At 37.1% G+C, this 13809-nt stretch overlaps 1 protein-coding gene across 1 annotated transcript in view; it reads right to left on the bottom strand.

The window, feature by feature from the left end:
* cpne9 (copine family member IX) overlaps positions 1-13809 on the bottom strand; it is a 39954-nt gene that overhangs the window by 13742 nt on the left and 12403 nt on the right. Inside the window, exons 4-7 of the mRNA XM_082146308.1 lie at positions 12448-12551; positions 12307-12346; positions 11647-11723; positions 2080-2143 (exon numbers count right to left, since the gene is read on the bottom strand). Coding sequence (XP_082002434.1) covers positions 2080-2143; positions 11647-11723; positions 12307-12346; positions 12448-12551 — 285 coding nt within the window. The remainder of the gene's footprint in view (positions 1-2079; positions 2144-11646; positions 11724-12306; positions 12347-12447; positions 12552-13809) is intronic.

Raw genomic sequence — 13809 nt, 5'->3', positions numbered from 1 at the left:
CATGCAACAGATTTAATTGGATCTTGATAGAGAGAGAGAGAGAGAGAGAGAGAGAGAGAGAGAGAGAGTGAGTGTGTGTCTAGGGAGAACTCGAGGAACTACTGGACAGACAGCTCATCTGCCTTTTAAAACGGTCCGTCCCTCTTGGGGAGGAAGAAGCTGTATTTGAGGTGAACTGTCACGGCTTTCTGCCAAACACTCCCTGTAGTTACATACTATTACAAGGACACAGAGGGACGAAATTGTATATATATACATAATTTGTGCCATCTGAAATGAGATTTATGTGGTTTTATGGACTGGCCCAAGGCACTAACAGCCAAATTGTGAGTGGAATGACTGAAAAGAGATGGACAGGGTATTAACATGGATGGGACAAAATAGTGAGCCAAATGCTGCACTTGGCATGATTTTGCGGTCTTGCATTGATCGTTGTAAATCTTCAAGGGTGGAGGATTAAACGTGTCCAGGTCACATTTCACCCTGATATCTTCTTTCTTTTAAAAAAATTTTTTATAAAGAAAATAAAGATATACTACCGTTCAAAAGTTGTTGTTTTTTAGTAACTACTTTTAAAAACTACATTAGTTAAAATGTTATTTATTCCTGAGATGCAAAGCTGAATTTTCAGTATAATTTCTCCAGTCTTCAGTGTCACATGATCCTTCAGAAATCATTTTTATATGCTGATTTGCTGCTCAAGAAACATTTCTTATTATTATCAATGCTGAAAACAGTTGTGCTGCTTAATATTTGTTTGTGGAAAGCGTAATATATATATTTTTTTAGGATTCTTCAATGAATAGAAAGTTCAAAGGAACAGCAAATATTTGAAATAGAAATCTTTTGTAAACTTATAAATGTATTTAATGTAATTTAATGCATCCTTGCAGAAATCTGACCCCAAACAGTGTAAACTGTATATATATGATCATTCTAATTTCTGTAAAAACATATATTTACTGTATTTTTATTTAAAATTAACATACAGTAAAATTTTATTTTATTTTATTTATTTATTTTGCATAGTACTAATGTGAATTTGGGAAAGAAATGTGCAAAAAAAAAAACAATATATATATATATATATATATATATATACATATATACTAGTGTATATGAAGAGTTCAGATGCAAAAGCCTCTAAATGCCATCTGAAATTTTCTTATAGAATGATCATTTTTATCAAGCTCGTATATTCAATTCAATAATTTCACTTAAATGGCAATGAAGATTACCTATTAATTATCATTTAAGTGAAATTACTGAACTTAAATATACAAGCTTGATAAAAATTATCATTCTATAAGAAAATTTAAAATGGCATTTAGAGGCTTTTGCATCTGAACTCTTCATATATATATATTTACATTTTATTTATTTTTTCTTAGCAGTAATGTGAATAAGGGAAGGAAATCTGCTAATTACTATAAAAAAATAATGTAATCCAAAACAAATCTTAACGGTCCTATGAGCTTCCTTTCTGTTAATAGTTTAATTTAATAGTTAAAAAAAAAAAATATATATATATATATAAGTAAATTAAAGTGCAACAGTTCTCCCATTATGTATGAATACTTTAATATATGACAAAAAATATTATCTATATTTTTTTTTTTATTTTTTTTTGTTTAGTTTAGTTTAGATTTTGCATTGCAGTAATGTGCATTGGGGAAGGAAATCTGCTAATTACCATTAATATTTTGTAATGCAAAACAAATCTTAATGGTACTGCAAGCTTTCTTTCCATTAAACAAAATGTTATTCTTTTTTATTTTTATTTTATTTTTGTTGTCTTTAGATTTTGAGATTAAATATGCCACGTAAAGAAAGATGATGCATTGCAGACAGGTTTCATGAGATTCACCTGCTCCTTCATGAGTGACTACATAGACATCCACAATGGATTAACTTGAAAATCTAGATATTATTTTGCTTTTTCTGTCTCTCAGTACCTAACATTAGCAAAAAAAAGGCACTTCACCTCTGATATTTAAATACAATGCTTTAGGCATTCAGCTTGATGAAAGACAGTAGACAATGTGTGTGTGTGCGCATGTGTGTTAGTTTTGTACTGACCCGGCAATTGCTGAGTTCCTCAGCTGTGAAGATAATGTTCCCGCATTTCTTCCCTGGAATGCCCCTGAGAAAAGATAGATAAATGCTTTTAAACTTTCAATAAAATGTGGGCTAACGGTTTAAAGACAAGAGTTCAAGTAAAACCCTCGTGAAGACTGGCAGAGTTATAAGCACTCTGTGAGCCCACTCAAAATCAGGACAAATAAGACGACTCCATTTTTGTGTGCTTTTCACAGAGTTGCTGGAGCGTTTTTTGCTGCTAAGAGCTTTCTGCAGAACAATTCGATTGCACTGGCGGTAATGGTGGGCCACTTCAGGCGCTGAATAGCCCACATCGAACCTCTGAAAAGAACATGATTCACCTGAAAAGAGGGAAAGTGTAGGGAATGAGGGGGAAAAGGTGATGAGGGTTAGCTAGAAAAAAAAGATTAAAGGCTGAGGGTGAGGACTGAAAGACTAAGGGAAAGGAGAGAGATTCTGTGAGGGAAAGTGATGGAACATTATAAACACAAAGACAGACACTGTACGCACATTGATTTTGGATCTTAACACATGAAGTTCGAAAACTAATTAATTTAAACTGACAAAGTGAAAGAGGATATTTATTGAAAAAAATAGAGATTTAATCTATAAATTGACTGGTTTGTGAAAACTAAGCAATGAAAAATAAATGGGTTTGGTGATGTTGACTGAAGAGGAAAGTCATTTCAGAGGTAGAGAAAGTTATTATATCACACTTTGATGAAAGACATTTTTTTCTTTAGAATAGCACGCAGCGATGAATCGTTCAATAGGGTCAATTTTGATTTCATGCTGACTCTAAGTGGAGATGATGCACAAAAACAATCCAATAGCATATACTTTAGTCTGGGTAGTCTACAGTATATTTGTCATAAAATTATAAAAAGAGATGATTGAATCCAGCTCCAAAGATCTGTCTCCATGGCCACAGAGACTCTTTCATCAATTTAAAAAAGCCCATTCTGTGGTCTCATGTCATCTTTGCATTTAATTGGCTAAAATGGGATTCCCATGGGAACAAATACCACCGCAACAGTTAGTGGCAGGTTAGTCTGATACTTTAATACAGCCTTTTACCCTCTATCTATTCCCTTGCACAAACTCACAATGGTACGCACACATTGACCTCCTGACCACCTGCAGGGAAGAAATCCAGTTAAAGCTCAATGATGCCAAATAGAAATTTCGACTGAAGGACATCTTAGACAGGCAAGCGTCCCACCACGCCTCTCATCTCCCCCCTCCTGAGACACATGTCAGATCCAGACATGCAGGTAAGACTCAGTGAGGCGGATCTGCCATGGAGAAGGCTAGAGGTGGCATGGAGGCTGAAAATGACTCTTGCAGTGGGAAGTGTTTTATCAAGTTATCTCCAGTTGGCTGAGCTGTAATGAATGCAATTATATAATAGTTTTTTAAAAATACATTGCTATATATTACTTTCTTGAAAATTGAACAGTGCATTGTGAAGAAATAAAAAAAAAGAACACCAAGAGTGCAACTCTAAAAAAAGGGTGCCTTTTGTTTCACTAATTAATGTGCAAGTAATATTGCCAGCAGCCATATCACCCTGTAGCCCAAGACTGGTTGCCCACTGAAGCTAAGCAGGACTGAGCCTGGTTAGTACATGGATGGGAGACTCCTGGGAAAACTAGATTGCTGTTGGAAGAGGTGTTAGTGAGGCCAGCAGGGGGCGCTCACCCTGTGCTCTCTGTGGGTCCTAACGCCCCAGTATAGTGACGTGGACACTAGACTGTCAAAGAGCACCGTCCTTCGGATGAGACGTTAAACTGAGGTCCTGACTCTCTGTGGTCACAAAAAATCCCAGGATGTCTTTCGAAAGAGTAGGGGTGTAACCCCGGCATCCTGGCCAAATTTGCCCAGTGGCCTCTGTCCATCATGGCCTCCTAATCATCCCCATATACTGATTGGCTTCATCACTGTCTCCTCTCCACCAGATAAAAGTAAAAGAAGCTAAAAAGTATAAAAGTACATCAGTGGCAGAGGACTGTAAAACACTATTACAATCAACCATGTTACTTTTGGAAAATAATTATCACAACAAATAGAAAATACATTTCGAAAGTAGTTTAGAAATGGAACAGTTTCATAAAATGACCCAAGATCACAAATGCAACATCCAAAGTAGAGAATAAACAATACCGGACTGAAAAAACACAAGCTACTTAGGGGAGTTTGGGAGTCCAAGGACACCACTAGAGGATTTTTTGCTGCACAAGTACAAAGACCAAGTAGGAGAGGGTTCAGCTTGTCTGAAGAGTTCACGTCTTGCTCCAGGCATCAAATCATCATGCTCAAGGTCACACGTGGCTCATCATAACCGTAGACTCTCTCATTACTCAGTACCAACCAATGTATAACTCAAGACAGCTGTCAGTGTCACTAACTCTGCATTCAATTTCCTGCTGCTATGGAAACAACTTATAAAAGGTGAGCCGAGGTAGGTTTTCAATCCCAACTTCTGCTGCGAAACAGGGCTTCATCACTGCTACCAAACACAAGAGAACAGGAAGTGCCACTAGTGTAAGTATACTGGAGCCTACAGAGAGGAAAAGAATGAGAGATAAAAATAAAATAAAAATGATTGACGGGAGGGAAATGAATGAGGGAATAAATTAATAACATTTAATGAATGACATTTAACATTTCACGAAGAAATGTCTTTATTGCACTCAAATACCTTGCTTTCATTTAAACCACATTGTGGAATGAAACTATTCATGGTCACAGGCAAAGAATACACTCTTTTCCAGCTGGGCTGTCACCTCTCTAACACAGCATATCTGACAGACAGAACAATAGCATCTCAAGATTTTATCGGAGAGCTTCAAACTCCCCACCACCCCCCATTTTACTGTGTCAGTGCCAAAAACATCCTCCCTGCATGTTTAATCAGAGTCCTCGGCAGACAGGATAAATCCGGACGCCATTAGAACCGAGTCCCTCTTACAGGACACAGGCATCCAACACTGCTGTATCTATGTCACAAACGCATCTTAAAAAGCACAAAAATATCATTCCAGTTCAAACTTGTTATTCAAATTAGTAATAGCTGACAAATGTGAAACTGTACCCACATATCAATTGTATTCACATTTTACATCAATATACCAAGTGACATTGTTTGGCAACAATAAATAGTCTACAGATAGGTTAATGAACTGTTTTACTTGTGGTGAAAAAAATATTTTAATATATTTTATATAACAAAATGTATTATATTAATTAATAAAATTGTTTTTGTGTCCCTAACCTGCAAGGTGCAAAGCATGTGCCACACCCCTCTTAGCTTGTTAATTTCCCTATTAACCTCGAGCTCCACCAACATGATCTCAAGCCAATTAGGACTCTATCAGGCTTTATTAACGGCACCTGTGCCCACAACATCTTCCTTCTGTTGCACATGGCTGAGTTTTTCTCCTTTCTTTGTTTTTTCCTGCGTGTGCATAATTGACCATAAACCACACACACACACACACACACACACATACAATACCTGCTTGGATGTAAAATAAAGACCTTGACACCTGAGTGACTAGACTGGACCTGTTCTTACCGACAGCCCCATTGGCTTCAAGCTAGCTACCTAAGCATCCCCTTACTCCTTTTCAATAATTATTATTTATATGGTTATAAATTATTAAATATGTATAATATTGTTTATTATTACTATTAAATATGTATAGAAGTATTATATTAAAAGTTCCTAATTACGTTTTGGAGGTGTCCTACAAATAGGTTTACAAGCATCCAAGGTAAAAATTTTTTTAAAAAAACGTAAAAAAAAACGTTAATCTTCTCATTATACATTTGCAGCATCACCTCTTTTCTCACAGTGTCAATGGAGCGATCAAGAATTTTCCGAGAGCTTTCCAAGAGCTCTGCTCTGATTGGTCAGATGGCCCAGTCGGTTGTCATTGGTTTACTCTGATTAGTCAGATGGCCCAGTCTGTTGTGATTGGTCTAATCTAATTGGTCAGATGACATAGTCTGTTGTGATTGGTCTACTGCTTACAGCGTGTGTCAGAAATCAAACTCCCATATTCTGAATTTCAGCTCCAGATGTTTTCTCAGCACTTGTGCACACAGTGCTATGAACAATAACAATGGCGTGACTCCTTATCCTTTGGAAATGCATGTAAAGTGGATTTGCTTCCACAGCGCAGAAAACAACATCTTCTCAACATGTTGACAACACAAACTAGTGGTATCATAAATTAGATTTTTTAATTTTCTACGTAAAATTTGACTGTGCGTACCCATGTTAAATTCGCCACCACAATGGCTTGAACTCGCTCCCACAGTGTTTGGAACGGTTTCTTTGTTGCTAAATGTTTGCTATGTGGTCCAAGTCAAAAGAGCAAGATTACGATATTCTGGTCTCTAGATAGATGCAACTGGAGTATTGGATTTTTCTCTATTTTATCATTCAACAGTAAATATAAGTTACTTAGAAAAGTAATAAAACACCTCTCGATAACAAGCTCAACAATCTAAACTCTCATTTATGGCACTAACAGTCCAGCACAACTTATAATACTTATTGGTTTGTTCATAGAGCATATACCGTTAATTATTTACTGAACATCAGTGTATTTTATCATATTGCTGTTGTCGCTTCGTGTCATGAATAAAAATGGCCCTCAAAAAAAAAAAAAAAAAACAGTACAGTGCACAGCCTCTTGGGGCTTTATTACTTTAATTTGTCATACAGCTCTTCAACGGGCATGTAAATGTGACAAAATCATGCAGCTAAGCTTTGTTGTTCATGTACATAAAATGGTATCATCAATATAATGGTGCCTCATAAAGGTGAATTACATGAATTTTAAAATACTCAAGCTTCTAAAAATACAGTTCGAGAGATGAGCACGTTGTGTTGCTGAAGTACGCTGCAGGTTCAGCCGTGGGAACAGACTGTAGAGAATGAGTAAGCCGGCCAATTAGGCAATGATGGTGGGGATTTAGTGAGCATGCATTAACTGATCTCACTGTAGGAGAGATACTGTTCGGTCAGGGCAGGTTAATAGCTGTCAAAAATGCCCTGCTCCAAACAGCACTCAAAACACAGATTGTAGAAGTGCATATCAGAGCGATTAGGCAGCAGATAAATGCTTGTCGGAAAGGAAGTATTGTAGCGAAATGCAAATATATTCTGTATCTGAAGTGCCGTATCCAGATAAGGACGGTGATCATGTGACCGCTAACTCGATTATGCATAATAAATTTTAAAGGCCACACTGTGCTTGCAGGTCTCTGGCTTAAGGATTCGGCGCACACACATCTGGCGCAGGAGTCGGGGACTGTGCTTAAGTTCTAAGCCCATGGTTCCCTGACTGAGCCCTCCTAATAAGCCAGAGATTCCTTTGAAGGTCAAACGCAACAGCTGTGTGCACAGATAAAAAGATCTTGAGATACGCTTAACCTCACCCACTAAAATAGCATCACCAGAATACAATGTAAACAGAGATATTCATGTGATTTTGGACTTTTTTAACTTATATGAGGATTTCAACCAGAAATGCAAATTCTGTTATGCATTTCTTTCTTCTGCAGAAAATATTTTGAACTGTACTTTTCATTGTACTTCAAAAAAAAAAAAAAAAAAGACTGACATGGGGTTGAGTACATTACAGAATGTTCATGTTTGGATGAACAATCCCTTTAAGCTGCTAAAAAATATGAGGAAATTGATCTTGGTGCACCAAGTTTGAATATGCAAATAAGATTTGAGCAAAAGTAGAGAGGAATATTTTTGGGTAGTGACGACTTTGTGTGGCTTTGAATATACAGTAGTGCACAAATTACATGGGCTATTCTTAGAATATCAAATTTTGTGTTCCACCAAAAAAAATAGTCATACAGTTCTAAAGCAACGTTAGGGTGAATGATTCAAGACAAAATTGTACATTTTAAAGGGACACTTCACCCATTTGCATTAAGCTTTGTATCGTTAGAAACCCAGTCATATTTTTGAATGGTCGTGCATTATTCCCTCATTTTCCCCTGAGACGGGAGAAATACCGATTTCAGTGTTGCAGTTCCTGCTTATAATGATGTAAAAATCGTCATTTTGCATCATTCTAAGCAGGAAGTCCCATATATTTGTAGATGGGTTGAGACTACAAACACTCGTTCCTCCTTTTTCCAGGGGGTGGGACCCACTCATTCTACAGACCTATTACAGATCAGTGGGTGGGACTTCACTTGCAGAAACTAAAAGCAATATCCGCCATCTTGTTTGGAAGCTAAGCTAACAGGCGCTGTGGAGCCAGATGTGAAGTTACGACACTGGTGGAAGGTACTCAATATGATATGGAAGAAGAGGATTTCGAAAGTCTAATGCTCGAATCAGATGTTCGTGGCTTTATCTGATTCCGATTTTATTATCTGGAGGCAGAAGACCTGCCTGTCGTGGACGCGCACACACGCGGACTGAACATCCTGGTACCATGCAATAACTCACCATTTCGAAAGAAATATAAACGAGGATTAATTCACTAATAAACGAGTAATTCACTAATGAGTTCGCCAACTGACTAGAAATTTTGTGTGAAATGAATTTCAAGCTCTGGTGGTAGCTAGCCTTGTAGACGGAAGAGTGATTTCTCTGATAGGTGGATACCTCATAGGTGGTGTTCTGGATTAGTGGGAGTGGCTTGCGGAGCTGTGCAATGTGGTGCATTGTGGGAGTTGTTGTCTTCCATACAAATGCGCCCTAAATTTACTTTCCGTCTTTCCTCGGTCAAGTCGAAATTTATGTTACATTTCGACTACATATATGACCCACTTTCAATAAAGATTAATGTTCCCACGGGTGAAATTATTGGTAGCACTTTACAATGAGGTCATTTGTTAACATTAGTTCATGCATTAGTTAACATGAACTATGAGCAATATATTTTATACAGCATTACTGAACTTTTAACTTAACTTATATTAACAGATACAACTTTTGATTTTTGAAAATCGATATTTTCACTACAGAACAGATGTCTCAAGGTGTCAAAGTGTGTAGAGTACCAAAAATATAATTGTTTTCCGCGCAAAAATCCATTTCAGCTACTGATGTCTGTGATAGCCATCATCAGTACACTGACTGTGGTGTGTTTGGCAGTTTATCTGGACACACTTATACATCTCAGTGTAAGCCTGTGACAGCGCTGCTACTATGATGAATGTCTCCGACACTGAGGGTATTTTCACAGAAAATGTCATGCTTTCTTTTTAGCTAATTAGAACCTCAGTTTGAGTATGAAATAGATTGATCGAGTGTGTATAAAAACACATGGGCGTAACATTTGGTAATTTGTTTTTCAGCAGTGACCAATGACAAATTACCCACCTTCTGATGGGGTAATTCTTCCTACCTGCGTGGCGAGACACATTTTTGGAGCTTATTTGAAATATTTTCAATACTCATACATAGCAAATAGATTGCATTCTGCGACAATTTAAAACCCTGAGCCGAAATATTGACACCCAGTCCTGTTATTGTACACCATTTTACATTCTCTCATCTCAAATATTCCTGGACCAAAACCAGGTTGTCTATAAATATTTTGCTCAGCCTGACAATATATGGCTCTCTTCTATCCACGCACATTTTCTCCACAAATCCACCACGCTCACATGTGGAAATGAGGCCGGAGAAAAATCAAGCCCGAAGGGCCCCGAAAGTGTGGCGGAACCTCAAATCCCCATCTCTGAGCATCCCGTGGCATCTCTTATCCTTAGGGCTCCCTTGGCCTTATCTTGCGAAAACAGAGGGAATTAGATGTATTTGCCCAAATGCAGTGCTATGTAATTGAAAAGCCACTAGTCTTGGTGGGTTGCCATAGAAACCAGCAGGTAATAGAGTAGTACCTCTTCCTCCACACTTCCACCCCAGTGTGTTACAGTATCTGCCCACTAGCTCTTTAGAGAGACAGGCTGACCTACTAAAATATGCCTATTGCCGCCAACCTTTTTCCTAATCCGCTGCTCGCCGCTTGCACAGCACAGCAGAAAGCGTGACACAAAGGCCAAAAGGAGATGGTCCATTTAGTGTTTTTTGCCCCATGCCGTGTCACCATCAGACGCATTTGCAAAAATCTCGCTGTCTACCATGCTGTGATACAGAGCCGTGCTTCGAGGAAGAAAATCAGCTGTTAGAGAGGACTTACAAACTATTTTTCATGTCATTCAGGGATTTAGTCACACAGTCTAGCCATATCTTCAATATTTTTTATTTTGCTTGTTAAAGTGGCTTAAAAAAGCTTATATTCCGATTATTAAGGAAAGGCATGTGAATTTCACATGTGAACGCACTAATCACGTGTTTTTGCTTCATGTCATCCATTATTGTTGTTAACTAAAATTAAAACTGTTATAACAGTTTTTTTAGGTAAATTGAAATAAAGCTAATTTAATTTATATTACATGAAAAACCTAAACTTTGAGTATAAACTATAAGTTGAAGTACTAAAATTACTGAAACTAAAACTGAAATAATAGAATTATAAAAAAAAAATCAAAATTAAATAAAAATAAAAACTGCAAATCTAAAAATAAAATCCAATTTAAAATATTAATCAATATTATAATAGTTTATAAATAATGCAAAAATAACTATGATTTCATCAAATTCTGGATGTATGAATAAGTTTAAAACCTTGAATTATGTGATTGTTATATTCTTACAAAAAGGTAAATGTTAAATAGACAGATTTTAATGTGTGTACCATAATTTAAAAAAAATCTATATTATTTTGACAGTTAGAAAATTAACATAAAAAATGAAAAAATAAAACCTAATTTAAACTATATTTAAATACTAAGTATATAAATGATGCTAAAATGACTGCATTTGAGGATTTTCTGAAAATTGAATGTAATTCACGAAATCATATATGATTCTGTAAAAATTCATGTGGTTCTTCCGTAAGGCCAAATGCAAGCGCAAATCCCTTTGAAGGCATCATCCAGACATCCTATTTTGTGCTGCTGAAATAGATCATTGATGTGACCCATATATGCTGGACAGTGGCAGCCTGTATCTTAGCATTAAAATGCCACAGTCTCTAGATACAGAGTGCCATCCTTCCTCAAGTCGTAGCTTAATTAGCTTCCCTTTTTAACCCCCCGCCAAAGCTTCGGGATCTATTCGTACACAGAACTGCTCTGGATTGATATTGAAAGTTTGCTTTTGAGAGACCCCAAACAAGCACCTTGACCGCAGTTAAAAGCATCGATTTTCGAAGTGCCGTCAAAGAGCTGGAGACCGTAAAAGGATTTTGATCCACGAGCTGCTCGAAAAAGATCAATTTATCAAGCCTTTTCTCTTATAATCGTGCTGAGAGCACTTGCTATATAAATGAGCTCAGCTGGACCATGTGGGCTAGATGAACTTATGTCTTCCATGTGGTTAAATCTGTGGCCTGAATAGAGACCCAATAGGATTTGGAGAATTTTTTCAGTACTGTTTCCATGGTACTATTTCTTCTTCAACGTCGTATCAAGGGTGAAAAATAATCAAAGACTTACGAAAGCACCCGCTCGAGTCTTGACCCAGTGGACCCAATAATCTCTCCTAGAGTGCAGAAAGTCTGGCCGAGGAAGGACTGTGAGAGACAAAACAATGAAGGTACATCACAGTTATGTGGGTTCCCTGCTCCACAGTCACAAATCAGCAGTGATAGTCCTGTCTGGAAAATCTCAGAAAGATGGTATGAGGACTCACCTTGGATACTGTATGTCACTGAGTATAAAGACAGGTGAGGCCTGGCTGATGAAACTCTAAGCAATGGAAGGGGTGAATCAATGACATGGAAATGCATACAAAAAAGCGAGCAAAAAAAACAAAACAAAAACAGGACGAGACTTTGAGAACTACGACAGACTGTTTCTCATGCAGTTTTAAAGGACACAGAGGGTCTGGGCTTTGAACATGACAACACTTTTTCTTTTTCAAAGAATGAGAACTGAAAAACAAATCACATTCCCTTTGTAACTATTTCTGACATGACGGAAAACAAGCAATGGATAAATTATACTCATTTACAGCTTGTACCTTCTGTTATCCATATCCATCGTAGCAGGGAAGAGATCAAATCAACAGAGTAAAACTAGCAGGCATTGCATCGTGGATCTTGTCTATTCATTAGAATGCAGGAAACGGCATGTGAGACATTAAAGTTTGCTTACATGTTTTGAGATGTTTGAGCTTCTTGAATCCACATTGTATCTGTGTCAAATAAGCAAAAGATTGAAAATGAACTGGAAGATCATTTCTAAGTATATTTTTTTCCCGAAACTAAGGGCAGAAAAGTTCCGTCATCCACTTACACGTCAAACCGAAGGTTCTGCTTTTCTTCAAAGAAGTAATCCAAGACAAACTTCCTTACAAAGTCTGGGTTGAGAGTGTTGTCAATCACTTCTGTTCGGCCAGACTAAACAAGAATAAAAGATGCATCATTAGTTAAAATATTTTCATGGCAAGATAATGAAACAACATCTTTAGAATCAAACTACTGTAATATTGCAAAGTATTGTCTATCTATCTATAAAATAAAAAAAAGCAACATAATTTCACCTTCCCAAGTACAAACATGTTACATAAAGGTCATTCTCTACAAATTAGGTACAACAGGCCTTGAAGTCATTTTTTACCACCCTAAATATTAGTGAAAGAACATGCTTAATCTTGTCAGAAGATCAAACTAAATATTCTCATGTTTATTTTTATTTTTTATTTTATTTCTGTGCAATATTTCTAACCGTGTTGCCAAAATGCCAATATGAATGCAGTTTAAAACCCTGAATTGTGTCATTTTGTTATATTATTAGGGAAAAAAAAGTTAATGTTTAAAGAGTACTTATTTTAGGATGATTAAAAAAAACAGAATGGCTAACAGGTACATTTTAAGAATATATTATTTTGAAAAAAAATCGTATTTATATTAAAGAATAATATATATTTTGCCATTTATAAACACCACTATTCCTCCACTGAAACAGATAGAACAGAAAACCGTAAATGAAGTTGATATTATTCACTCATCTGCATGTAAAATCTGCACAGAAGGAATCACTGATGTGCCAAAGCATAATATATAATAACAGTTGCTATGATCATATTTTCATGATCAGAAGCAAAATCAGCCCTCAGACTTCCCTTCTCTCCGCAGACTCAACAGCAGCCTGAGCTCTGCATGAATGTGGGGCAGGAATAGCAGCTCAGTGTGAGCTCGTACAGCTTCCTGCCAACGTACACATCCCTGAAGCAATCAGACAGTGATTCCCATTGGGCAGGAGTCCTCGGCGGAGCTCACCGACGGCACAGAGTAATGAACTATTGATTCCTAACTCAGATTCAGACCCAAGATCATGTTCTCAACACCCCAGACACATAATCCCACCTATCAACTTAGTATCCACGCTTTCCATTATCTGCTCCTGGAGAAGTTCCGACTGAACGGTCCTTGACTAAAGGTTCAGTGACCGCTGGTCGCTGCATTATCTGTTTAGGGGAGCAGGCTGTTTATAATGCAGTTGCTATGCTTGCTTTTGGAGGTCGGCTACTTGTAATGTGAGTGGGAACTTGAGTGTTGATATGCATGCGGAGAAAGCCACTGGTCCAGATACACGCTAGCTATTTAAAAGTACAGTGAATATTTCATGATGCCATCTGGAGAACGAGATATCTCT

This window comes from Leuciscus leuciscus, assembly GCF_965113295.1.
Source record: "Leuciscus leuciscus genome assembly, chromosome: 18".
In the NCBI taxonomy this organism is placed as follows: domain Eukaryota; kingdom Metazoa; phylum Chordata; class Actinopteri; order Cypriniformes; family Leuciscidae; genus Leuciscus; species Leuciscus leuciscus.
This window is presented reverse-complemented; position numbering and strand designations above follow the sequence as displayed.